The sequence below is a fragment of the Neoarius graeffei genome, chromosome 9 (genome assembly GCF_027579695.1).
Source record: "Neoarius graeffei isolate fNeoGra1 chromosome 9, fNeoGra1.pri, whole genome shotgun sequence".
NCBI lineage: Eukaryota > Metazoa > Chordata > Actinopteri > Siluriformes > Ariidae > Neoarius > Neoarius graeffei.
Genome location: NC_083577.1, coordinates 28,727,522 through 28,751,760, shown reverse-complemented (window position 1 = coordinate 28,751,760; position 24,239 = coordinate 28,727,522). Strand labels below are relative to the sequence as shown.

General features: G+C 44.7%; 1 protein-coding gene across 2 annotated transcripts in view; it reads right to left on the bottom strand.

Annotated features, from left to right (window-relative positions):
• acvr2aa (activin A receptor type 2Aa) overlaps positions 1-24,239 on the bottom strand; it is a 199,655-nt gene that overhangs the window by 49,388 nt on the left and 126,028 nt on the right. For both annotated transcript variants that reach the window (XM_060929260.1, XM_060929261.1), the window contains exon 4: positions 23,272-23,426. In XM_060929260.1, the coding sequence (XP_060785243.1) occupies positions 23,272-23,426 (155 nt within the window). The remainder of the gene's footprint in view (positions 1-23,271; positions 23,427-24,239) is intronic.

The window sequence follows — 24,239 nt, the reverse complement described above, 5'->3', positions numbered from 1 at the left end:
TTATTTAAGAATTACAGAGGTCAAATTCTCAGGTCTTGTTAGGCTTTGTACCCAATGATGTTAGCGCGACTCTCAGTTAATGGGGCTCGTTAGTGGACAGTTAAAAAAAAAAAAAAAAGACAGCGAGCAGAGGCATCTAATAAGGAACTGCTGTCACAAAGAGTGTGAAAGGCTTAGGTGGTGTTTACATTAGACCGTATCAGCGGATCATCAGATTAACGTTTTTAAAACGATTCGCGTGCACACAGCAACGCCAATACACGATTCGCGTGCACACAGCAACGCCAATACACGGATACGCTCGGCTCCGCAGGCATCCTGCGCTCCAAATCACTCCGCCCTGAACAGCGAGTGCCCTCTGGAGGGTGCGCACTCACTCCGGCCCTGCGCAGCTCACAGAGCGCGCGAGTGAAGCGCACGAGCAGTGATTCGGGACTGAGCCGCTGTGCGCAAGTCACTCACCACTTGCAAGTGGAAGGATGGCAAGCCTAAAGACAATCATAACTACACAATGGGCAGTATTTGCATCAGTATTTGCAGTATTTTCATACTTTTATACTCTTTAATGAAAGGTGATACAAGGCGGAAGTCCGCGCCGTTTTTCAGCAGTCGCGTCACATGACCAACGCCAGCGAATCAGGAAGGTGGATGTCATAGTGACGTTGTCCAATGACGACGCCAGCTAGAGCTCAGCACAGCGTATCCGCGTATCTCAATGTTTACACAGCACCGGACCAGACACGAACTGGGTTGAATACGTGGACCCTGGCGGATTCCCGTTTCCCGGCGTTTTAATGTGAACGGACAGTGCATCCGCGAAGAAAACGAGACAGATACGGTCTAATGTAAACTTGGCCTTAAAGAGAGAGAAACTGGGAGAATGAAATCTCAGAATAAAAAAAAAAAGGTACTCGAGTCGAGTCGAGTCATACTGCAAATGTATTATCGATATCTTCCACATTTCATTCCCCTTGTCTAGTGGGAGAGTTGAGACCATTTCTCGACAAATTATAGATCATTTCTGAGCCCATGCAAAGCATGGTATAGTCTGGTTAACACCAGACCATACCACAAGTGAAATATGGTCTGGAATCCGCCTATTGAATTTCTCGTAGGGGAGGTGTGGTTTACGATTGTCAACGGCCGTTTATTGGCCGTTGCGAATGTCTATCATTTGGCGTATACGTAGCCCATGGTCAATCATGGCAGTTGTACCCGGTGACGTAGTTAGAGGGACGAAGAAGACAAAGAGGCAACTCTTGATAGCATTTTCCTGCTCTGGACCAAGCTGTGCCGCAGAAATCCTGAGATCGCCTGCCTCCTTTACCTGGTCTTCCACCAAGGCAGTCAGTGGCGAGACTACGGCAACGACCGGGGTTTGGCTAAACCCCATCTGCTTAGCCACTAAGGGGGCTAGTTGGTAAATGAGACTTTTACCAAACCCTGTCGGGAGCAAGGCAAAGGCATCTGTCTTCGTGTCAATGAAAGACTAACGCCAAACGCTGTTCTTTTTTTAAAACAAACTTTCGCTCTAAACTATTCAGAACAGTGTCTAAAGCTTGATCGAAAGTTTGGTTCGTATCGCTCGCCGCCATGTTAAATGTGATCCGTAAACAGACCCAAATAAACTACAAGCTTCCGTTTGTCGAGTAGTACGCGTCACCGTCTTTCCGTATTTGGTGTATTTGATGTTCAAACTGATCAAATCGAGAAAAAGACGGAAGGTATTATAGGATACGAAAAGAAGTCGTGCACGAGGGTGAAAGAACGAAAAACATCTCAAACAGACGGCGTGAAAAATAGCTCACAAGTCTTTCAGTGTGTTTGAAAGGACTCGAGAGTCTACATACCCGTGTTTGCAGCAATCATTTCATTAAAAAGGTACATACATCAACTTCATGGATCGAAAATCAAAAATGTTAACCCTCTGGGGTCGAGAGCTTCGCTGGCGAAGCTCGAGAGGTTTAGAATGAGTAGGTCATGCATTTAGATAAATATCTTCGTGAGTTTTTCATCATACAAGCATGATAAACATATTGACAACGTTTATGCTTTCCTATGTGCCCACTGACAAACTAATGCTGTGTTCACACTTACACCGGTACGAAAGTGGTGTAACTGTATCGATACAAAGTCCACCGGTACAGTTTAGTGCATCTGTCCACACTAGCGAGAAATGTTTGCGGTTTTCTTTCACGGAAGTTGAAATGCGTGTGCGCAAAATGTTTCCATGGTTACCGAGTAACTTCCTTCCGAGAATATGGCGGATGAAACAGCGTGTGTGTGCTTTTTGTTGTCAGTGTACAGTCTGTATTTCTGGTGGCCATTTATTCAGTCGAATCGTATAAAACGCGCGAGGCAGTTGAGAAAGAAACAAAGAAAACGAATCTCCCTTTCTCCCTCTTTCCTCCTCTTCCCCTCACTTTCTCCCTCTTTCCTTCTCTTCCCCTCCCTTTCTCCCTCTTTCCTCCTCTTCCCCTCACTTTCTCCCTCTTTCCCTCCCTTTCTCCCTCTTTCCTTCTCTTCCCCTCCCTTTCTCCCTCTTTCCCTCACTTTCTCCCTCTTTCCTTCTCTTCCCCTCCCTTTCTCCCCCTTTCCCTCACTTTCTCCCTCTTTCCTTCTCTTCCCCTCACTTTCTCCCTCTTTCCTTCTCTTCCCCTCCCTTTCTCCCTCTTTCCTTCTCTTCCCCTCACTTTCTCCCTCTTTCCCTCACTTTCTCCCTCTTTCCTTCTCTTCCCCTCCCTTTCTCCCCCTTTCCCTCACTTTCTCCCTCTTTCCTTCTCTTCCCCTCACTTTCTCCCTCTTTCCTTCTCTTCCCCTCACTTTCTCCCTCTTTCCTTCTCTTCCCCTCCCTTTCTCCCTCTTTCCTCCTCTTCCCCTCACTTTCTCCCTCTTTCCTTCTCTTCCCCTCCCTTTCTCCCTCTTTCCTTCTCTTCCCCTCACTTTCTCCCTCTTTCCTCCTCTTCCCCTCCCTTTCTCCCTCTTTCCTTCTCTTCCCCTCACGTTCTCCCTCTTTCCCTCACTTTCTCCCTCTTTCCCTCACTTTCTCCCTCTTTCCTCCTCTTCCCCTCACTTTCTCCCTCTTTCCTTCTCTTCCCCTCCCTTTCTCCCTCTTTCCTTCTCTTCCCCTCACTTTCTCCCTCTTTCCTTCTCTTCCCCTCACTTTCTCCCTCTTTCCTTCTCTTCCCCTCCCTTTCTCCCTCTTTCCTTCTCTTCCCCTCACTTTCTCCCTCTTTCCTCCTCTTCCCCTCCCTTTCTCCCTCTTTCCTTCTCTTCCCCTCACTTTCTCCCTCTTTCCTTCTCTTCCCCTCACTTTCTCCCTCTTTCCTTCTCTTCCCCTCACTTTCTCCCTCTTTCCTTCTCTTCCCCTCACTTTCTCCCTCTTTCCTCCTCTTCCCCTCCCTTTCTCCCTCTTTCCTTCTCTTCCCCTCCCTTTCTCCCTCTTTCCTTCTCTTCCCCTCCCTTTCTCCCTCTTTCCTCCTCTTCCCCTCCCTTTCTCCCTCTTTCCTTCTCTTCCCCTCCCTTTCTCCCTCTTTCCTCCTGTTCCCCTCCCTTTCTCCCTCTTTCCTCCTGTTCCCCTCCCTTTCTCCCTCTTTCCTCCTGTTCCCCTCCCTTTCTCCCTCTTTCCTTCTCTTCCCCTCCCTTTCTCCCTCTTTCCTCCTCTTCCCCTCCCTTTCTCCCTCTTTCCTTCTCTTCCCCTCCCTTTCTCCCTCTTTCCTTCTCTTCCCCTCCCTTTCTCCCTCTTTCCTTCTCTTCCCCTCCCTTTCTCCCTCTTTCCTCCTGTTCCCCTCCCTTTCTCCCTCTTTCCTTCTCTTCCCCTCCCTTTCTCCCTCTTTCCTCCTCTTCCCCTCCCTTTCTCCCTCTTTCCTCCTGTTCCCCTCCCTTTCTCCCTCTTTCCTTCTCTTCCCCTCCCTTTCTCTCCCTTTTCCCTCTTCCTCCTTTCTTCCTCCCCCCCCCCCCCCCCCCTTCTTTGCTCCATGTAGCTCCACGGTCGTTTTGAGCCATTTTGATGTTTTATTTACAGCTGGAAAGCGCGGGCGTATTGTATTGTATTGGATTGGATGAATAACCCGGAAGACGTAGGAATGGTTCATTGCGCTTGCGCATTATATTTGTATCGATACAGAACCGCTTCATCTGTCCACACTACAGCGAAGCGCTACAGTACCGATACTGTACCGGTACGAAACCCATACATTTGTGGGTTTCGTACCGATACAATTATACCACTACAGTACCGGTATGGACCCTTTTCACGTGACGTCACGACAAACGCGGCCGCCATTTTGGACATGAACTACCAGTAGTCTACCACAGCCAACAACGAGGAACGACGGCGAAGCATCGAAAGGAATATAGCCATCAAAGAAAGTTTTTACTTTCAGCAAGACTTCCATCATGCCATTATATTGTTGTGCACCTGGATGTAGTAACCATCAACACACAAGGCAAGATTTATCATTTTATCGGATCCCGACAGATGCTGACCGACAGAGAAGATGGATGGTCTCTAAAATATTGGCAAAATGATGTTTATTGACATAGCAATCGTGTGTAACGGGAAGCATTTGCATATCCGAAGTGTTGTGTTTACATCAAAGATAAAATAAAACGATATGACAACGACTGCTGCTGCCAGGTTGGGGACACAAACTAGTAGAAAGGAAGCGTGCCAACAGTGCCAACACACTTCCTTTGTGGTCGATTCTGCTTTAAGGTAAGATGCATTTAATTATTCGTCTGCTGTGGGTTTGGAATCGGTAGCCTGACCGATTCGTTCATGTTTGTGGTGCCATTTGTTTGTTGACGTGTGTTGAAATGGAAGATTGGTTGTTGACATGATTTCCAGTGATGCTTTGGTGCTGCTGTGGATCAGATGTGTTGAGTAGCCTGACTGGTTTTTTTTCTTGCGTGTGGTATCATTGTTGACGCGAGGTTGTTTTTTGAACATGCCAATGCGGACACGATTTCCCCTGATGAGTTATGACTTCAGACGCGATGCGTGTGTGGAGGTGTGGAGTCCGCGTGATATGTGCGTAAGATAGGCTTCTCATGTGTTTGGAGATCCGCGCTCTGAGACAAGCGCAAGCACCCACCCCCCCAAGGGAAAAAAAGGGACCCCCCCGAAAATATCGGCATAGTTTGAACACTGGGTTGGAGAAAGTAATGGCAAATAGTGAGTGCACAAACCATAGAAGGTAAACTGTACACAGCACCAGGGCAGTGTGATGGTATGTCTACTTTTAGATTGTGTTAGCTTATCAATGAACACACTCGTCACTCGACGAGTTTCACGTCTTTACGACGGATACTTAAATGTGTGTTAGGTATTATTGTTGCAGTCTAAGCAGTCATTGTAGCAGCTAGATGAGCGTGAACCGAAAGGGTCTGTGCCATAAACCGTTATTTCTTCATGTCCAAAATGGCGGTCGCGTTTACGAAGGTCACGTGAGTGAAAAGGGTCTATAGTTGCTAGTGTGGACAGGTGTTGCGGTAGGTACGAAAGTAGTTTCGTATCGGTACAAAATCCCTAGTGTGGACAGGGTAAATATGATTAGTTTTTAACTTGCCTAAATTAGATGAAACATCAAACGTGTTACCTTCCTCGGTCACACCGGAGTCGGAGAACTGAGCACCCACTGACACATTCATAAAGATTATTCACATGGTAATAGCATGGTAATCACTTTCACTCTCAATTGGTTTCTCTTTCACGGTGGGAACGCCCACCATAAACAGGATAAAATCTCTCGGACACAGTTTAGGCTATTTGGAAAACATACTGTAAAAGTATGGTCCATGTGATGTTGGTAATATAAAGTAACTGGTATCTTCCAGTGGGTGGGGACAGGCCACTATATCCAGCCCTCTGAAGGGAGGTGGGTTAGTGGGTCATGGGCACTGGGTATTATGTAGTAGTCCTGTAACGTGCATGTAATCAGGCGGTGAAAACAGTGCAGTATAGAGATCTTGCAGTCACGTGACCGGAAAGTACACAGCCGCCATCTTGTCGGTAAAAAACGCCGCTGAATACTGCTGCACTCGTGTACAGAATGGATCAATTTCAACCGACGGACTACACGGCTCATTTTTCTAATGAACAGATAACTAGATATATGTCTAAAATAAACGATCTACAGATTTGTGACCCTTATGGCTTACCGGACGGAGTTTTCACGACCGTGTCAGCAGATGTTGAACTGCCAGCGGAATACCCAGACGTGTATAATTACCTCATTAACTTTCCCTCGCTGTTCAGTGGTGAAGCACTGCGTGCTTATAAATCTCTGGACAGTTATCTTTACAGAAATTCAGGATTTGTCAGCGACTCAGATGCGGCATCTTGTAAACAAGAAAATAACAATCCTCATTGGACGGGTAAGTCACTTAAGTATAGCACTGACCAGCCGATTATAGAATAGAATAGAATAAGGTAATTCCAGCTGTAATTCCAAATCGTCCGTCTTGTTTACCATGGATCTGGCATTGGAGAGGTAGAGGCTTGGCAGTGGAGATTTGAGTGGCTGTTTTCTGAGCTTAGTCAACAGGCCGGCTCTGCCTGCAGCCTCGCTTTTGCTTCCGCTCCCGGCGCCGCCTCCTTCGCTTTGCTTCCGATAACAATCCACGGAGACCCCGCTGGTCTCGCTATCTCGTCCGGAATGTTGTGCATGCGATGGAAATCGCTACAAACCGTCATTTTCTGCTGGAAACCAATGTCCAGTAAGTTCATACGGTTGTAGTGGATATTGAAGTCCGGTACAGACGAACAACACGCAAAAACACACACAAAAAACGTGCACAGGTAGGGAGAGCTTATAGCCGCAGCCGTTGTAGTAGAATTGTATATAGTCGGGTTTTCCAGAAGAAAAGGTAGAAGTAGAAGGCGGAATATGGCATTTGACCGACAAGATGGCGTCTGTCACAATCTGGATCGGCTGTGACGTCACATGCAAGTGCTCCATAGTATTGTTTTGGAGACAAAGAATTTTGTAATAAATACTTGACCTTTTATTTTATTATATTATTATAATCTATTTCGTGTTAAATTTCTGCTGCTACTTTGGGAAACCAGGCCCAGTCAACCATCTTGTATTATCTTTGGCCGTTGTCCATCAGATGATGATGTGTGTTAATTTTTTGTGAAATGATTTTAACAATGATTTAGCACTTCCTATCCGTTTATTGGCCAGTTTCACGGTCAAAAAAGCCCAAAGTCCGTCAGCTCCGCCCCTGGACTCCGCTGGGGGCCTAGGTGGCCCCCAGACCCCCGCCACCACCTTTTATTTTTGAAAAGTGAAGAACCCTGGAATCTGTAAATTAATCTGTTAATCCACTCAGACTGTTTAACCTGAGTCTTGGCGGGGGGGAATTCTGTAGTGTGCTTTAAAAAAAAAAAAAAAGTTGGCTCTGATCCATCCGGGTCGTTTTCTTGGACCTGACTGAGACCGATTAGTTTCATATGGAAGTGAAAAGCACGAGTGAATGATTTTGATACTTGGCATGCTGCTCATGGTAAAAGCTTTCTGCTTCAAACCATAAGAACGACTGTAAACGGTCAGATCCGAGGCAGGACAGGTTTACAAATGAAGTGAAAGAGCTCCTTCGGGATGAACCGCCAGGAAAGAAATCAAGACACATCTTTTGAGAAGAGGCAAAAAGAGAAGGAAAAGAGAGAGAGAGAGAGAAAGCTGTCTTGGAAATGCTTTGAAAATGTGAGCGAACGGAAGCTCTTGGGCCATTGATCAGACGAGCTCACTGTTCTGTGCCTCGCAACACCTTTTTAAAACCTGACCTACTTATTCAAAAATTGAGTGTTTCTCTTCAGCTGCTGTAGATATCAGGAAGCCAGAGAATGTGCCTGTTATATGTATTGTCAGTGCCGGGGGAAATGAGATCTGGCTCCTGTTTGCAAGTAATAACACAAAACCCATCGTACCTTCTGTAACTTGCTTGAAGCTACACCGAAATGTTTGAAGTGTTTCGGTGCCTCAAAAAAAAAAAAATTTAAATCGCAGCACTGACCCTTCCAGCACCCGAAGAATAAGCTCCGACTTGTAACAACTGATATCAAAGAAGGAAAAAAATAAATAAATAAATTTGGCCCCTTTTCTTGGGAAGCACAAGTTTTTTTTTTTTTTAATTGTTATTAATACAGAAAGTGGACATTCCACTGAAAAGTGAAGGCTGGTTCTCATAAGTTCTTCAAAGCCTAGAAAGATCATCATCATCATCATCATCATCATCATCATCATCATCATATCAACAGACCTGTGACCGGAATGGAAAGGAATTTATTGTGGAAGAACCAAAACGAGGACCTACACACGGTACGGTACATCACGTCTCTAAGGTAAAAGATAAACGTTCTTAAAGCCAATTTATGCTGACAACCCAGTCCTCGCAGATAGCGTCGCAGACAGTGTCTGCGTAACCCCTCCACCTTCGCAGACGCTCTGCGCGCACCTCCCAAAAATTGTGACCACCGCAGAAGCCTCGCGGACAGCGCCGCAGACAAGAGGGCTCTGATTGGTCCACTCTACATCCGCTGTACACGCACTTCCGCTTCCCTACTTTCCCGGTTTGGTTTGTTTTCACGACCGGCCTTTTTAAAAACACGAGCGAAGATGGAGCAGCACGAAGAGTGGTTGATTGAGGAAGTGAGGAAGTACGGACATCTATACGACTCCAGTTCTAGTCATTATAAGTAACCGGAGGATAAACACTCCACTAACCACACCCACCAACTACTCCTAACGACTTCGCGCCCCCTTGCGTTGTAGCGGTGAATAACATCGTGCACGCCTATTACTCCCCGCTCAACGATAAATTACAACTGTCTGCGAAAAGCTGTCTGCGAAAGCCTTGTCGTACGAGCATGCAGAGGCCTTTAGGAATCATCCTTGTTTTTGCCAAATCAGGTAAGGCAAGGCAAGTTTATTTATATAGCACATTTCATACACAATGGCAGTTCAATGTGCTTTACAGAAGTAAAAACAAAAACAGTAAACAATAGAGAAATAAAATTACATAAAATAATTTTATTTTTATTCTAAAGCAATTAATTAAAACAATTAAAAGAATTAAAAGAAAATAATAAGAATTAAACAATAGTAGAAATAAAATAATAAAATGAAGTAGAAGTTCAAATAGGAGGAGAAAAAAAAAGAAACCAGCAGAATAGAATAAAGAATAAAATAGAATAAAGTTAAAATTAAAGCAAATTTAAAACATGCAGAGAAAGTAAAGATTATAAAAAATGTAAAGAAGACAATATTAATTATTGAACAGAAAGCATCTGAAAACAGCTTGGTCTTTAACCTAGATTTTAAAACTGCCAAGGTGTCACAGACTTTCGTGTCCTTTCCATCAGGGCTGCATGACGAATCGTATTTTTACATGGATGCAAACGGCGCGCCTTTTGGCGGATGCCGCCTTTTTCACGGCTGTCTGGGGGGGGGGGGGGGGGGGGGGGGGTGGGGGGCGTTGGAGTGTCTGATTATAATTTCATCAAAGTAAATACTGTATTAAAATTACTAAATAAGTAAATGCCGTTACAGTCCATGAAACATAGGAAGTATAAGTATGAGAAGAAAACAGTAAATCAGAAAGCTGCGCACGTAAAGCCGATTGGCTGCGCGCCATTATCTGCTGCTGGCTGCACTTCACTGCATGCGCAAGGATTTCCATCAGTCCAATGTAAGTTACGTAATTGTAGTCTGGCTAACGCAACTTCAAAGCTCTGCAAGCATTGGTCTGGCAAAGATATTAAGCCTAACCGTTTCCCAAAGCGCGTGGTTGACCCGCCTCCCTGAAATGCCTCAGTTTGCTACTGGTCGAAGCCAGAAAAGGCTGTGACGAAGCTTAAACCAATCACATCACTCTTTCCTCTGACGTATGTGACGCGACGGAAACTGCTTGAGTAACAGGAAGAAGATAAATACCTCCAGGGCTCCGTTTTCAATGAGAACTTCCCGTTGAATGCTTTCAATACAGCATCTACCGCTGTGTCGAAGGCTTGCCGCTGCTCCATGTTCGTAATGTTTCTAGTGAATGAAGCGCTTCCGGCATAGATTCTGTAAACAATCTATGGCTTCCGGTTGCAGTTCTACTACGTCACTGCCTTGAACACGCCTCTACCCAGGGCCGTTGGAGATGCTCAAAGTTGATTGGCTCACGATTTTTCGGGAGCTTGGAAGAGCTGGAGATAGCTTGCCTTGCCAGACTAAGTTCGCAACAGGCCCCCGTGTTGCGTCACACTTAGGATGGGCGGGCCCAGGCTAACGTAATCGGCTTTACGTGCGCAGATTCCTGATTTACTGTTTTCTTCTCGTACTTATACTTCCTATGTTTCACGGACTGTAACGTTGTAATTTTAATACAGAATTTACTTTGATGAAATTATAATCAGACACTCCAAACTCCCCCCCATCGGATCTGCGCGATTCACACAAGTCCCCCAGACAGCCGTGAAAAAGGCGGCATCCGCCAAAAGGCGCGCTGTTTGCATCCATGTTTTAATAAATGATGCTGTTAATTAACCGTTATTCCACAACAGCGAGTCGTACATGAGCTGAGAGCCGACAAGGCACGTAGCACCGAGTTGACTATAAGCCGTGTACGACGAGATTGAGTGGAATAACTGTTTTATTCTATCCACATTCACTGGGTTTTGAGAAATGGAGCATTTTTATTTTTAGCAAATCTGATAAAATAAAAACTTTATACAAAACGTCCGACAAAATCATTTCCGCTTAGAATGTAAACAAACCAGCAAAATGACCGGAGCAATTTTTGAAAAATACCACGTGTACCACGTGTCGGTCTATTTTTAGACCAGGAAACCCCTAAAGTGAGAGAGTCATTTCTCCTTGTATATAGGGGCCAAAAAAATTGCGAAAAATTTTGAGTTAATCTTTCAGTTAGCTAGATTTATTGGTATTAGCTAGATTTATTGGTATTATTTTTATCGCGTTCTATCCGCCATTGCTGATAATGTGTGCCACGTCACACGTCACGTGGTACACAAGAAGGGGAACCTGCCGATGACATCACGCGCGGAAATTAAAAGGGTAGATGACTTTGGTCGCAAAATTAATATACTTGTCGTTGTCAAAAAATGATGTTTGATATATCATTTTGAAGCTAAAAGATTTCTCTATCTAGTGATACCATTTATATATGTTGTCAAAATATATTGTATTTTATGCCAAACAATACATCCAATGGTGGAATGGCACTTTAACGAAGAGACAGGAGGCAAAGTCGGAGGTGGCGGAGTTGAGGATGTTAAGGTTGGACAGGATAAGGAACGAGCACATCAGAGGGACAGCGCATGTGGAGAGCTCGGGAATGAAGCTAAGAGATGAGACGGAGATGGTACGGCCACATCCTGAGAAGAGATGTTGGAAGGAGAATGTTGAGGATGGAGCTGCCAGGCAAATGTAAACGAGGAAGGCCAAAGAGGAGATACAGTGGAGGAAATAATTATTTGATCCCTTGCTGATTTTGTAAGTTTGTCCACTGACAAAGAAATGAACATTCTATAATTTTAATGGTTGGTATGTTTTAACTGTGAGAGACAAAACATCAAAAAGAAAATCCAGAAAATAACTTCATATAAAAGATATAAACTGATTTGCATTTCTTTGAGTGAAATAAGTATTTGAACCCTCTCGCAAACAAGACTTAGTATTTGGTGGCAAAACCCTTGTTGGCAAGCACAGCGGTCAGAGGTTTCTTGTAGTTGATGACCAGGTTTGCGCATGTCAGGAGGAATTTTGGTCCACTCCTCTTTGCAGATCATCTCTAGATCATTAAGGTTTTGAGGCTGTCGCTTCGCAACTCGGAGCTTCAGCTCCCTCCATAGGTTTTCTATGGGATTAAGGTCCAGAGACTGGCTAGGCCACTCCATGACCTTCATGTGCTTCTTCTTGAGCCACTCCTTTGTTGCCTTGGCTGTATGTTTTGGGTCATTGCCGTGCTGGAAGACCCGTCCACGACCCATTTTCAGTGTCCTGGCAGAGGGAAGGAGGTTGTCACTCAGGATTTTACGGTACATGGCCGCCTCCATTCTTCCGCTGATGCGGTGAAGTAGTCCTGTGCCCTTAGCAGAGAAACACCCCCAAAGCATAATGTTTCCACCTCCATGCTTGACAATGGGGACGGTGTTCTTCGGGTCATAGTCAGCATTTTTCTTCCTCCAAACACGGCGAGTTGAGTTAATGCCAAAGAGCTCGATTTTGGTCTCATCTGACCACAGCACCTTCTCCCAATCACTCATTGGCAAACTTCAGACAGGCCTGCACATGTTAGCCTGGGCCCGCCCATCCTAAGTGTGACGCAACACGAGGGCCTGTTGCGAGCTTAGTCTGGCAAGGCAAGCTATCTCCAGCTCTTCCAAGCTCCCGAAAAATCGTGAGCCAATCAACTTTGAGCATCTCCAACGGCCCTGGGTAGAGGCGTGTTCAAGGCAGTGACGTAGTAGAACTGCAACCGGAAGCCATAGATTGTTTACAGAATCTATGCCGGAAGCGCTTCATTCACTAGAAACATTACGAACATGGAGCAGCGGCAAGCCTTTGACACAGCGGTAGATGCTGTATTGAAAGCATTCAACGGGAAGTTCTCATTGAAAACGGAGCCCTGGAGGTATTTATCTTCTTCCTGTTACTCAAGCAGTTTCCGTCGCGTCACATACGTCAGAGGAAAGAGTGATGTGATTGGTTTAAGCTTCGTCACAGCCTTTTCTGGCTTCGACCAGTAGCAAACTGAGGCATTTCAGGGAGGCGGGTCAACCACGCCTTTGGGAAACGGTTGGGCTTAATATCTTTGCCAGACCAAATGCTCGCAGAGCTTTGAAGTCGCGTTAGCCAGACTTCACTGCAGGATTTTAATCCATTACGGCGTAATGTGTTACCAATGGTTTTCTTGGTGACTGTGGTCCCAGCTGCCTTAGGATCATTCACAAGCTCCTCCCGTGTAGTTCTAGGCTGATCCCTCACCTTTCTCGTGATCCTTGATACCCCAACGAGGTGAGATCTTGCGTGGGGCCCCAGACCGAGGTCGATTGATGGTCATTTTGTATTTCTTCCATTTTCGAACTATTGCACCAACAGTTGTCTCCTTCTCACCCAGCTTCTTGCTTATGGTTTTGTAGCCCAGTCCAGCCTTGTGCAGCTCTACAATCTTGTCCCTTAGACAGCTCTTTGGTCTTGCCCATGTTGGAGAGGTTGGAGTCTGATTGATTCTGTGGACAGGTGTCTTTTATACAGGTGTCAACTTAAGACAGCCGTCTTTAATGCAGGTAACGAGTTGATTAGGAGTGTCTAACTGGTCTGTGGGAGCCAGAACTCTTAATGGTTGGTAGGGGATCAAATACTTATTTCACACAACGAAATGCAAATCAATTTATATATTTTCTAAAATGTGATTTTCTTTTCGATATTCTCTCTCTCACTGTTAAAATTATAGACTGTTCATATCTTTGCCAGTGGGCAAACTTACAAAATCAGCAAGGGATCAAATAATTATTTCCTCCACTGTACATGGACGTGGTGAGAGAGGACATGAAAGTGGCAGGTGTGGTAGAGAAGGATGCGGAAGACAGGGAGCAACGGAGACGAAAGATCCGCTGTGGAGACCCCTGATCGGGAGCAGCCAAAAGAAGAAGTAGTAGTTTTTGAGTGGAGTTTTTATTTCATCCTTGACTGGTTCAGCAACACACGCCGCCGTTTTGTTTTTCTCTACTCATGGTAGACGTCATGAGCGTCCGCCATGGTGGTGGATAAACAAAGCGACTTGGGTGGCTTTGTCTGGAAACAAAGCTGAATTTTCTCAGCATTCCCACGATTTGAACGATCGAGTGAAGATTCGATACAAAGAGAAGACAGATGTGTGTGGGTTTTGACCCGTATTATTTTAAAAAGTCAGACTTTTCTGAAGATAAGACGCTTCTACCGACCATCGAGTACGAATACAGGTCATTTCGTCCAATAGTTAAGACATTTCATCCAACGTGTTTTTATAAAGCAAATGAATCCCAGAGTACATGCGCTTCGACACTAACGCCTCGGTCACAACCGGCCGTACGTGCTCCTACGGCCGGTCTACGTGCAAAAAACGCAAGAAATGCAAGGAGGGCGCGCATATGACGTTCTGATTTTCGAGCCGCAGACCGGCCGCAGAGGTTCTTTGCCATGTCAAACAAACTCTACGGGCGCTTACGTTTTTTCAGGTTGCAACACAAACTTACGGCCAACGTGCGTCTTTCTCCACGAACAAAAAAAAAACAAAACGCAGCGATTTGGGAAACGCCAAAAATCGCACGGCCAAAAAATCGTACGTCCGGTTGTGACCTAGGCTTAAAGCGCGTACTAAGGAGGGTCATCACGCCGGCACGTGCCACTTGCTGACCCTGTCATTGCAAGCGTTTCCAGTTGGATCATACGGTATTAAATCTTTCAATGTGGAGCAGCATTCTCACAGGGGCTTCGTACGTGAATCCCAGGCCGAGGCGCGGTCCTACCGACCCGATGGAGAGGCTTAGAGCGAGGTGCCTGTAAACTGTGGCTTCGCTGTGAGCTCTGTTGGCCGAGTTATTAATTTTTAAAGCCGGCTGGATCGCGTTAAATCTTGAGGCGCGGAGCAGTGCTCTCACGGGGGCTTCGTTCGCGAACACCGGAAAACCTGAAATATAGGCCCAATCCCAATTCTAATTTCTACCCCTCCCCCTCCCCCTTCCCCTCCCCCTTCCCCTTGGCCCTTCCCCTTGAAACTGAGCTACAAGGGATAGGGCTTGAAATTCAACCCTTACGTATTGGGATAGCCCTTCAACGATCGCATACGTCATCGCGTACCTCCGTCAGCGTTTACGTTAGCAAAACGCGACCAAATGCGTCATTGGCTGCGACCAGCCGCTACAGTCAGAGCCAGAAATCTCTGCTGGCAGGGTGTGATTTGTTAACTAACACCACTGAATGGGATATCTTTGGCGCTTCGTGCACCACATCCGACAGAATGAGGTGTCAGAACACTCATGTAAACAATAAAAGCGAGAATAACAGAACAAAACGTACGCAGTCAAGCAAACGAAAACAATACTCACTCCCAAAGCTTTTTAGCAGCAGCTTGGATTTCAGAAATCGCTGCTCATTCTCAGCTCAAAAGCGAATCAAGCAGCGTGTTTCCTCTGGATAACAACTTAAAACACGTAAATAATGGAGAAAATACATTTATGACAATCTTTCGCCGCAGGAACCGCCATCTTTCTGAAATCCGCATGAAATCTCGCTGAAATCCGCATGGCATTGTGGGAAATCACTCAAACCCCTTCGTTCGGAGTCAGCTCCAGAAAAATCTCCGTTTGGAGGGGTACAGAAGCCCTACCCCTTCCCCTACCCCTCCGCGTTAACTGGGATTGGGATACCCCTACCCCTTCACGTGAACGCGCAAAATGGAGGGGAAGGGCCAAGGGGTTGGTCCAAGGGGTGAAATGGGATTCGGCCATAAACTAACCGATAGTGCGTATGAAAAAGGCTTTGGACGAAGAAGTGTCCTGATCCCCTCGTCTCCTCTCCGTACTAAGCCTCAGTTTCCTCGCCCTCTGTCCGAATCGCGGACGGAATTCTAAAAAAGGTCACGAGTTCTGTTGTGACCACGACAAAGATATGGCGGCGCTACAAGAACGCTTAAAGCAGTGGAAAACCAAAGCGTTTCGTACGCGTGACTGTGTTTCGTATGGAATGTCGCTTGACCCTGCGTTTGTATCTCCACCGACATCCGGGTTTCTATTTTGCTTTGATGTCACTTGCAAGTCAAGGCTATATGAGCGGATAGCCTAGTAACAGAGTAGCCAATCAGAGCGCCCGACTGCTCATATCCGGTGAACGTGGATAGAATAAAAGCTTCGAAATTAACTGATAAAACCACTGAACATCGCTTTACCCTAAAACAGCAGCATACACTCGGTTGCTTCGGTGACACCATTAGAGTCGGACTGCACAGCAAAAGCGTACATGTCCGAACGACCCAAAACATTGCTTTTGGTTGCTGGTTATACTGAAAAAGACGAGCGCTGTTGGGCTGAGTGTCAGAAAAAAACAAAAACAAACAAACAATAAGTTGACAAAACGTACATGAGGAGAAATCAGTAGTGAAAAGCAGAGGCTTTTATCCTGGTTATAAACAGGTGACTATTTATTAGGGCTGTAACAATATGCGTATCGAAATCGAAATCGCGATACGCAGAGCCACGATCCGTGTCGCGATACAAGAAGGCAGAATCGCGGTACACCCTTTCAAACTTCTCCTCAGCCCAAAAACAGAGGCGCTTCCAAACTTCAATTTATGAATACTTTACTTTTTATTTAAATTACATTTTAAACTTACTTAAATTACTTTTATTTTTTTATATCTATTAGTAAGTCGTTTTTTCGCCGACCTGCGACAATCTTCTGCGAGTCACGCAACGTCCACACTCGCCACTGGCAGAGCGTTCATTTCTTTTAAGCGGTCGCCATTCTGGTTGCGACGCGGGGAGCGAATCTGTAAACGAGCAGCTCATTGGCTGGCTAGGTGTGCCACAAGCCAATCACAATCACTTGACCGGAAAGGCATGCAGTGTTGCCAGATTGGGCGGGTTTAGGTGCTTTTTGGCTGGTTTTGAACATATTTTGGGGTGGAAAACGTTAGCAATATCTGGCAACACTGAAGGCATGTCTGCTTGGGCGGAAGCCTTCTGCGGCAGTTACATTTTGACACGCGAGCAATGTTTCACCATAAAAATTCCATAATTTCCATCTGTTTTCCGCGATCACAGAAAATCATTGGCCCTATGAGAGTGAGACAGTGAGAGAGCCACCCCCCCAAAAAAAAATCTTAACGGATTTACACGATTTGGAAAAATGACTTTTTCAGAACCGAAAAAAACAGAGCTTCCGGCTCAACAGTATTATTTTGAGAAATAAAACAATCTTTGGATTTACATTTGTTCATTTTTGCATACATATTACTCATTCTCTGCAGTGGTCTGAATTATTTGTTATTAAATAGTTAATGTAAGTAAGTAAATGTTAATAAGTCAAATTTACTACTTTAAAAAAACATTTAAAAAAAAATCGTGGGTGTATCGAATCGTGGGTCAAAAATCGCGATACGAATCAAATCGTGAGTTGGGTGTATCGTTACAGCCCTACTATTTATGGAATCAATTTTGTGCCAAAATGTTCATACAATACTTTTGAAATATCAAACAAAAACGACAAATCAAAATACAAAAAAAAAAAAAGTCAATTTTTTTAGACTGGCAAACAAATTATTCGTGTAATCGTGCAAAATATCAGTCTATTACTCTTCAGAACCCTTTTATTTTTGTTCCGCGTCTTTCTCAGTTTTGTTTGGCGTAATTTATTTTGGTTGCGATTCCAGCTTTCTCGTTTGCGCTCCCTGACTTTTTGCTTGCAGTTTTGGCACAAACTTCCCGTGTGGGTGGGCTGTCCAGGAATGCATTCCCATTGGCTAACTTGTGTTTGACTGACAGCTACGCTCAGCCGTTCCCTACTCGGATTCTGGCGGACTGTTTGACGAGTGTAATATCATAGTCGCCACTGAAGTCCACTCGATCCTTGTTTACCGTCAATGGATCGCTCACTTGTCAAACAGTCCGCCAGAATCCGAGTAGGGAATGGCTGAGCGTAGCTGTCAGTCAAACACAAGTTAGCCAATGGGAATGCGTTCCTGGACAGCCCACCCACACGGGAAGTTTGTGCCAAAACTGCAAGCAAAAAGTCAGGGAGCGCAAACGAGAAAGCTGGAATCGCAACCAAAATAAATTACGCCAAACAAAACTGAGAAAGACGCGGAACAAAAATAAAAGGTTTCTGAAGAGTAATAGACTGATATTTTGCACGATTACACGAATAATTTGTTTGCCAGTCTAAAAAAATTGACTTTTCTTTTTTTTGTATTTTGATTTGACGTTTTTGTTTGATATTTCAAAAGTATTGGATGAACATTTTGGCACAAAACTGATTCCATAACTATTTTGTTCACAAATGTAGTGTAAAACTTCAAAAAGTGGTGATTTTTAAAAAAATAAATAAATTATACTTGTCAGAGTAGATTACTTTCATATCTATAAGACTTCTACTGTGTCTGCCACTTCTTTTTTCCACATGGGTTTTATTAAGTGTTGCGTAGTATCTAGGGAGCATAAGGCAAATTAATTCTAATACCCTAGATAGAGTGCATAAATAAGGAACAGAAGGTCATTTGGGACTTGGCAGGGCTTCAATGATAATAGTAATAATAAAAACGTGTACCTGTTTAAAAGGTGCAGCAGTGACGCTGACATTATACAACAGTTAGCGCCGGTCCACTAATTTGATTGGACGAGTGGCGTCCTAGGCGCGCTGATATTTATTATCCCTGTGCTGCGATGCTTCACTGTGTGTATCGTCTGTGTTAGTTTGAAACGGTTACTACAGTAGAGTTAGCGACGTCGTCAGTAGACACGGCAAATGTTAGACTTGTCAGAAACTTGATTTAAAATCAGATGAGAACGGACGCCAAGGCCAATTTCGCAGGAAGCACCTTTAACGGTAAATGTACAAATCGATGTGAGCTAGTCAGCTAGCTGGCGTGCTATAAAGTGAGTTTGGATTCTTCTGGATCCGTTTCTGCTAGCGGTGCAAAAATAAACTAGATATTTAAATAATATTGGCTGGCATTGAGTGGTATATCAAATATATTCCACTCATCTAGAATGAGTCGAAGATGAGTTAGCTGAATGGAATACATTTGATAGACCACAAAAAGAAGCCATTATTATTATTATTATTATTATAATAATACATACATACACATTCCTTTTAGGTCTTTAATGCGTCTTTCCGTTTCAAATTTCTCTCAAAATCTTTCATATTGAACGACGCAAACCTGGCGGCCATGCTGGTTTACAAATTGTCTCAGTCGCTCGCTAGCGCGGACGTTTTACGTCTCTGACGTGTGACGTCATGTTGTCTCGACAACCGTGCAACATCGTAAACCGTATTCAACGCTCATTCTCCATTGTCTAGAGTGACGTAATACACGCAGGATACGCGATACGCTAACAATATTGCATGCTGTCAAACCAAATGAATGAAACCCGCTTGAAGGGAATAGAACACGTTTTTATTCCATCGGGAAGGAAGAAAAAAAAAGAGTCCTGTGTGGATAATATTTGGCCATAGGTGTCCAAAATAGTTATGGAATCAATTTTGTGCCAAAATGTTCATACAATACTTTTGAAATATCAAACAAAAACGACAAATCAAAATACAAAAAAAAAAAAGTCAATTTTTTTAGACTGGCAAACAAATTATTCGTGTAATCGTGCAAAATATCAGTCTATTACTCTTCAGAAGCCTTTTATTTTTGTTCCGCGTCTTTCTCAGTTTTGTTTGGCGTAATTTATTTTGGTTGCGATTCCAGCTTTCTCGTTTGCGCTCCCTGACTTTTTGCTCGCAGTTTTGGCACAAACTTCACGTGTGGGTGGGCTGTCCAGGAACGCATTCCCATTGGCTAACTTGTGTTTGACTGACAGCTACGCTCAGCCATTCCCTACTCGGATTCTGGCGGACTGTTTGACGAGTGGCCGATCCATTGACGGTAAACAAGGATCGAGTGGACTTCAGTGGCGACTATGATATTACACTCGTCAAACAGTCCGCCAGAATCCGAGTAGGGAATGGCCAGGCTTTCGTCTAAACGGGGGAACGGGGCGCTGCGCCCTCTTACTCTCGGCGTGCGCCCCCTTACCGACTCCGTGAAAACATCCCAGCAACACTACGTGACAATGTGTCTGATCATCAAATACGTTATAATTGCTCCAAAAATATTCCAATCATAGTAGATACACCGCCAGACGGCGCAAAAACAATCCGAATTGGCGTTTTCCAGACTGAGGCGCCATGTTGTTTAGTTGTTTACTTGTCGCGGCTGCTCTCGCGAGATTTGACATGGGTTACATACAAGGTCAGCTGACTTGTAGAGCGAGATTTCTCGAGACTGAATGACCTTTCACCCACCGGCGCGGGAGCTTTTGACAGAAGTAGTTCGCGAGTTGTTTTTGTTGACGCTTGGGCATTTAAAGACGTCATCCCGTGGCACGAAGCGGAAGAAAGCCAAAGACTGTCCGGGGCAGAAGAAGATTACTTCTTTCTTTTTCAATGATGACAGACAATTTGTTACAATTTCCCTCTCAGATAGCCTCAGAACGTCCCATTGGAGCATTTTTCAAAGGCTTTGCACGGCGGGGGGGGGGGACAACCGGCACCAACCCCCCCCGCTTCGCTCCCTCGCCATGGTGAGCGCCCTCATACTAAATTTTTCTAGAAAAAACCCTGATGGCTGAGCATAGCTGTTAGTCAAACACAAGTTAGCCAATGGGAATGCGTTCCTGGACAGCCCACCCACACGTGAAGTTTGTGCCAAAACTGCGAGCAAAAAGTCAGGGAGCGCAAACGAGAAAGCTGGAATCGCAACCAAAATAAATTACGCCAAACAAAACTGAGAAAGACGCGGAACAAAAATAAAAGGGTTCTGAAGAGTAATAGACTGATATTTTGCACGATTACACGAATAATTTGTTTGCCAGTCTAAAAAAATTGACTTTTTTTGTATTTTTGTTTGATATTTCAAAAGTATCGTATGAACATTTTGGCACAAAATTGATTCCATAAAAATATCACTTCCGCCACATTGCAGGTGCGTAGCTACGGTAGGATTTTTCAGGGGGGGGGGGGAGTCACACACTGACTGGCAGCCTGAGCACCTTAGAACTGAGTACGAGAAACGGCACACGAAAACTTGGCTTCGAAGCCACAAAATGCAACTCTGATGGAAAAAAAAAAAAAATATATATATATATATATATATATATATATATATATATATATAATAAATTGCTTACCTCTCTTCACGCCGAAAGAAGGAGGAACGTTTCGCTTGTTTTGACACAAGAGGAAATACTCGTAATTCGCAACTAAAAAGACTGCAGCTACACTGGCAGCTTGACCGTGCTTTCTAGTGCGATCGTGTTGCGCTTGCACAGAACTGGGTTTTCGCGCCCAAACCACAGGAAGTCCATACAAGGTTATAGAAACCCTAATGAGGCCGAGTTGACAATCTCGTTAAAAAAAAAAAAAAAAAGGTAGAAAAAATGACAGTGGGCTCTTTTCTAATATTCTTATGCGGCTATTGAAAAAAACGTATGGTCCGACATATGCCCCCCCCCAAGCATTGATTCCGAACTGTTGTATAAAAGCAATATCACACTTGCAATCCTGTCGTTAGTACGGTAGGAAAGCACCTTTTAACATATAAATAACCATAACCTCTTCTCTTCTGATCAGTGAAATAACAGGTCACGAGTGCTGAAAGGCGCCCGCGGAAAATTCTCCCAAACCCACTCGCTCTCCCTCCGACATGAGACGAGTGCTGTGTTCACACTTACACCGGTACGAAAGTGGTGTAACTGTATCGATACAAAGTCCACCGGTACAGTTTAGTGCATCTGTCCACACTAGCGAGAAATGTTTGCGGTTTTCTTTCCCGGTAGTTGAAATGCGCGTGCGCGAAATGCTTCCGTGGTTACCGAGTAACTTCCTTCCGAGAATATGGCGGATGAAACAACGTGTGTGTGCTTTTTGTTGTCAGTGTACAGTCTGTATTTCTGGTGGTCATTTATTCAGTCGAATCGTATAAAACGCGTGAGGCAGTCGAGAAAGAAACAAAGAAAACGGATCTCCCTTTCTCCCCCTCACTTTCTCCCTCTTCCTCCTTTCTTCCTCCCTCCCTCCCTTTCTTTGCTCCATGTAGCTCCACAGTCGTTTTGAGCCATTTTGAAGTTTTATTTACAGCTGGAAAGCGCGTGCGTATTGTATTGTATTGCATTGTATGAATAACCCGGAAGACGTAGGAATGGTTCATTGCGCTTGCGCATTATATTTGTATCGATACAGAGCCGCTTCATCTGTCCACACTACAGCGAAGCGCTACAGTACCGATACGAAACCCATACATTTGTGGTAGGGCTGTAACGATATGCGTATCGAAATCGAAATCGCGATACGCAGAGCCACGATCCGTATCGCGATACAAGAAGGCAGAATCGCGGTACACCCTTTCAAACTTCTCCTCAGCCCAAAAACAGAGGCGCTTCCAAACTTCAATTTATGAATACTTTACTTTTTATTTAAATTACATTTTAAACTTACTTAAATTACTTTTATTTTTTTATATCTATTAGTAAGTCGTTTTTTTGCCGACCTGCGACAATCTTCTGAGAGTCACGCAACGTCCACACTCGCCACTGGCAGAGCGTTCATTTCTTTTAAGCGGTCGCCATTCTGGTTGCGACGCGGGGAGCGAATCTGTAAACAAGCAGCTCATTGGCTGGCTAGGTGTGCCACAAGCCAATCACAATCACTTGACCGGAAAGGCATGCAGTGTTGCCAGATTGGGCGGGTTTAGGTGCTTTTTGGCTGGTTTTGAACATATGTTGGGGTGGAAAACGTTAGCAATATCTGGCAACACTGAAGGCATGTCTGCTTGGGCGGAAGCCTTCTGCGGCAGTTACATTTTGACACGCGAGCAATGTTTCACCATAAAAATTCCGTAATTTCCATCTGTTTTCCGCGATCACAGAAAATCATTGGCCCTATGAGAGTGAGACAGTGAGAGAGCCCCCCCCCCCCCCCCCCCAAAAAAAATCTTAACGGATTTACACGATTTGGAAAAATGACTTTTTCAGAACCGAAAAAAACAGAGCTTCCGGCTCAACAGTATTATTTTGAGAAATAAAACAATCTTTGGATTTACATTTGTTCATTTTTGCATACATATTACTCATTCTCTGCAGTGGTCTGAATTATTTGTTATTAAATAGTTAATGTAAGTAAGTAAATGTTAATAAGTCAAATTTACTACTTTAAAAATACATTTTTAAAAAAATCGTGGGCGTATCGAATCGTGGGTCAAAAATCGCGATACGAATCGAATCGTGAGTTGGGTGTATCGTTACAGCCCTAATTTGTGGGCTTCGTACCGATACAGTTATACCGCTACAGTACCGGTATAGTTGCTAGTGTGGACAGGTGTTGCGGTACGAAAGTAGTTTTGTATCGGTACAAAATCGCTAGTGTGGACAGGGTAGAGATTAGACAGGACTGCATGCGTTTGTGCTTTTTGATCTTGAACCTGCAAAATGCTCAGAAGGACGTTCAGGCCTACCTGTGTGGGCACCAGGACGGGCGGATACGCCAGCTTGTGATGCCGATACATCCAAAAGGAGAGGAGGGCGATGGCAGCGATGCCCATGATTGGCACCAGTGAGTACAGGAGGGTGCTGAACAGTGGTGGCTTCTGGGTAAATGGGTTAGACGTAGCTGGAGAACACAGAGAGAGAGAGAGAAAGAAAGAAAGAAATGTCAAAGACCATGTTCATACCTTCAGGTACAAATGTACATGCCAGGTTACATAATGGATTAATTCTCTGGAAGCATATTATCATAAACAGGCACCACATGAATGTGAAATAATGAAGCATACAGGAAGCACTGGTGGCTGTGCATCACACTGATTTCTCTCTCTCTCACACACACACACACACACACAGGAGGCAGGAGAAGGAGTTGCTAACTCGCTAATTAGCACAATATCGAAAGCAGTCCTACCCGACTGTGCCCAAGTGTTTGAAACAAAATCAACGGAAACTTGTTCAGAGAAATATCCGCAGGTCTGGGCGTCTTCTTTTTTCATGAAGCCTGAATCCTGGAGTTTTGCCCCTAACGTGACCTGCCTCAATGTTTCGAGGATTACGGGGGCGATCTTGAACGATGCTAGTTTTAGTTTTTTTAGGATCATGTGGTCATATTGGTGTACCATCACCAATTTGCCCTCTTTTCATCACATCACCCCAACACTACAGACTCTCCACCGGCTCCCTATCAAATACAGCAGGGGTCTTCAATTAAAAGGTCACTGAGGTCCGGTTATTACATTTTGTCCAAGCAGAAGGTCCGAACCGAAGTCCAGCTTGTGTCTTATAGCCTTCCCCTATCAGGGATGTGATTTGGGGCTGGTGAAATTATCTGAAAATTTTAGGCGGGGGTCTGGGGGCCACAGCGCCCTGGTGGGGGGACAAGGGGGGAAGCCCCCCGAAGCTCCTGGGTTTTTCTGACTTAAAAATTGTACTAAAA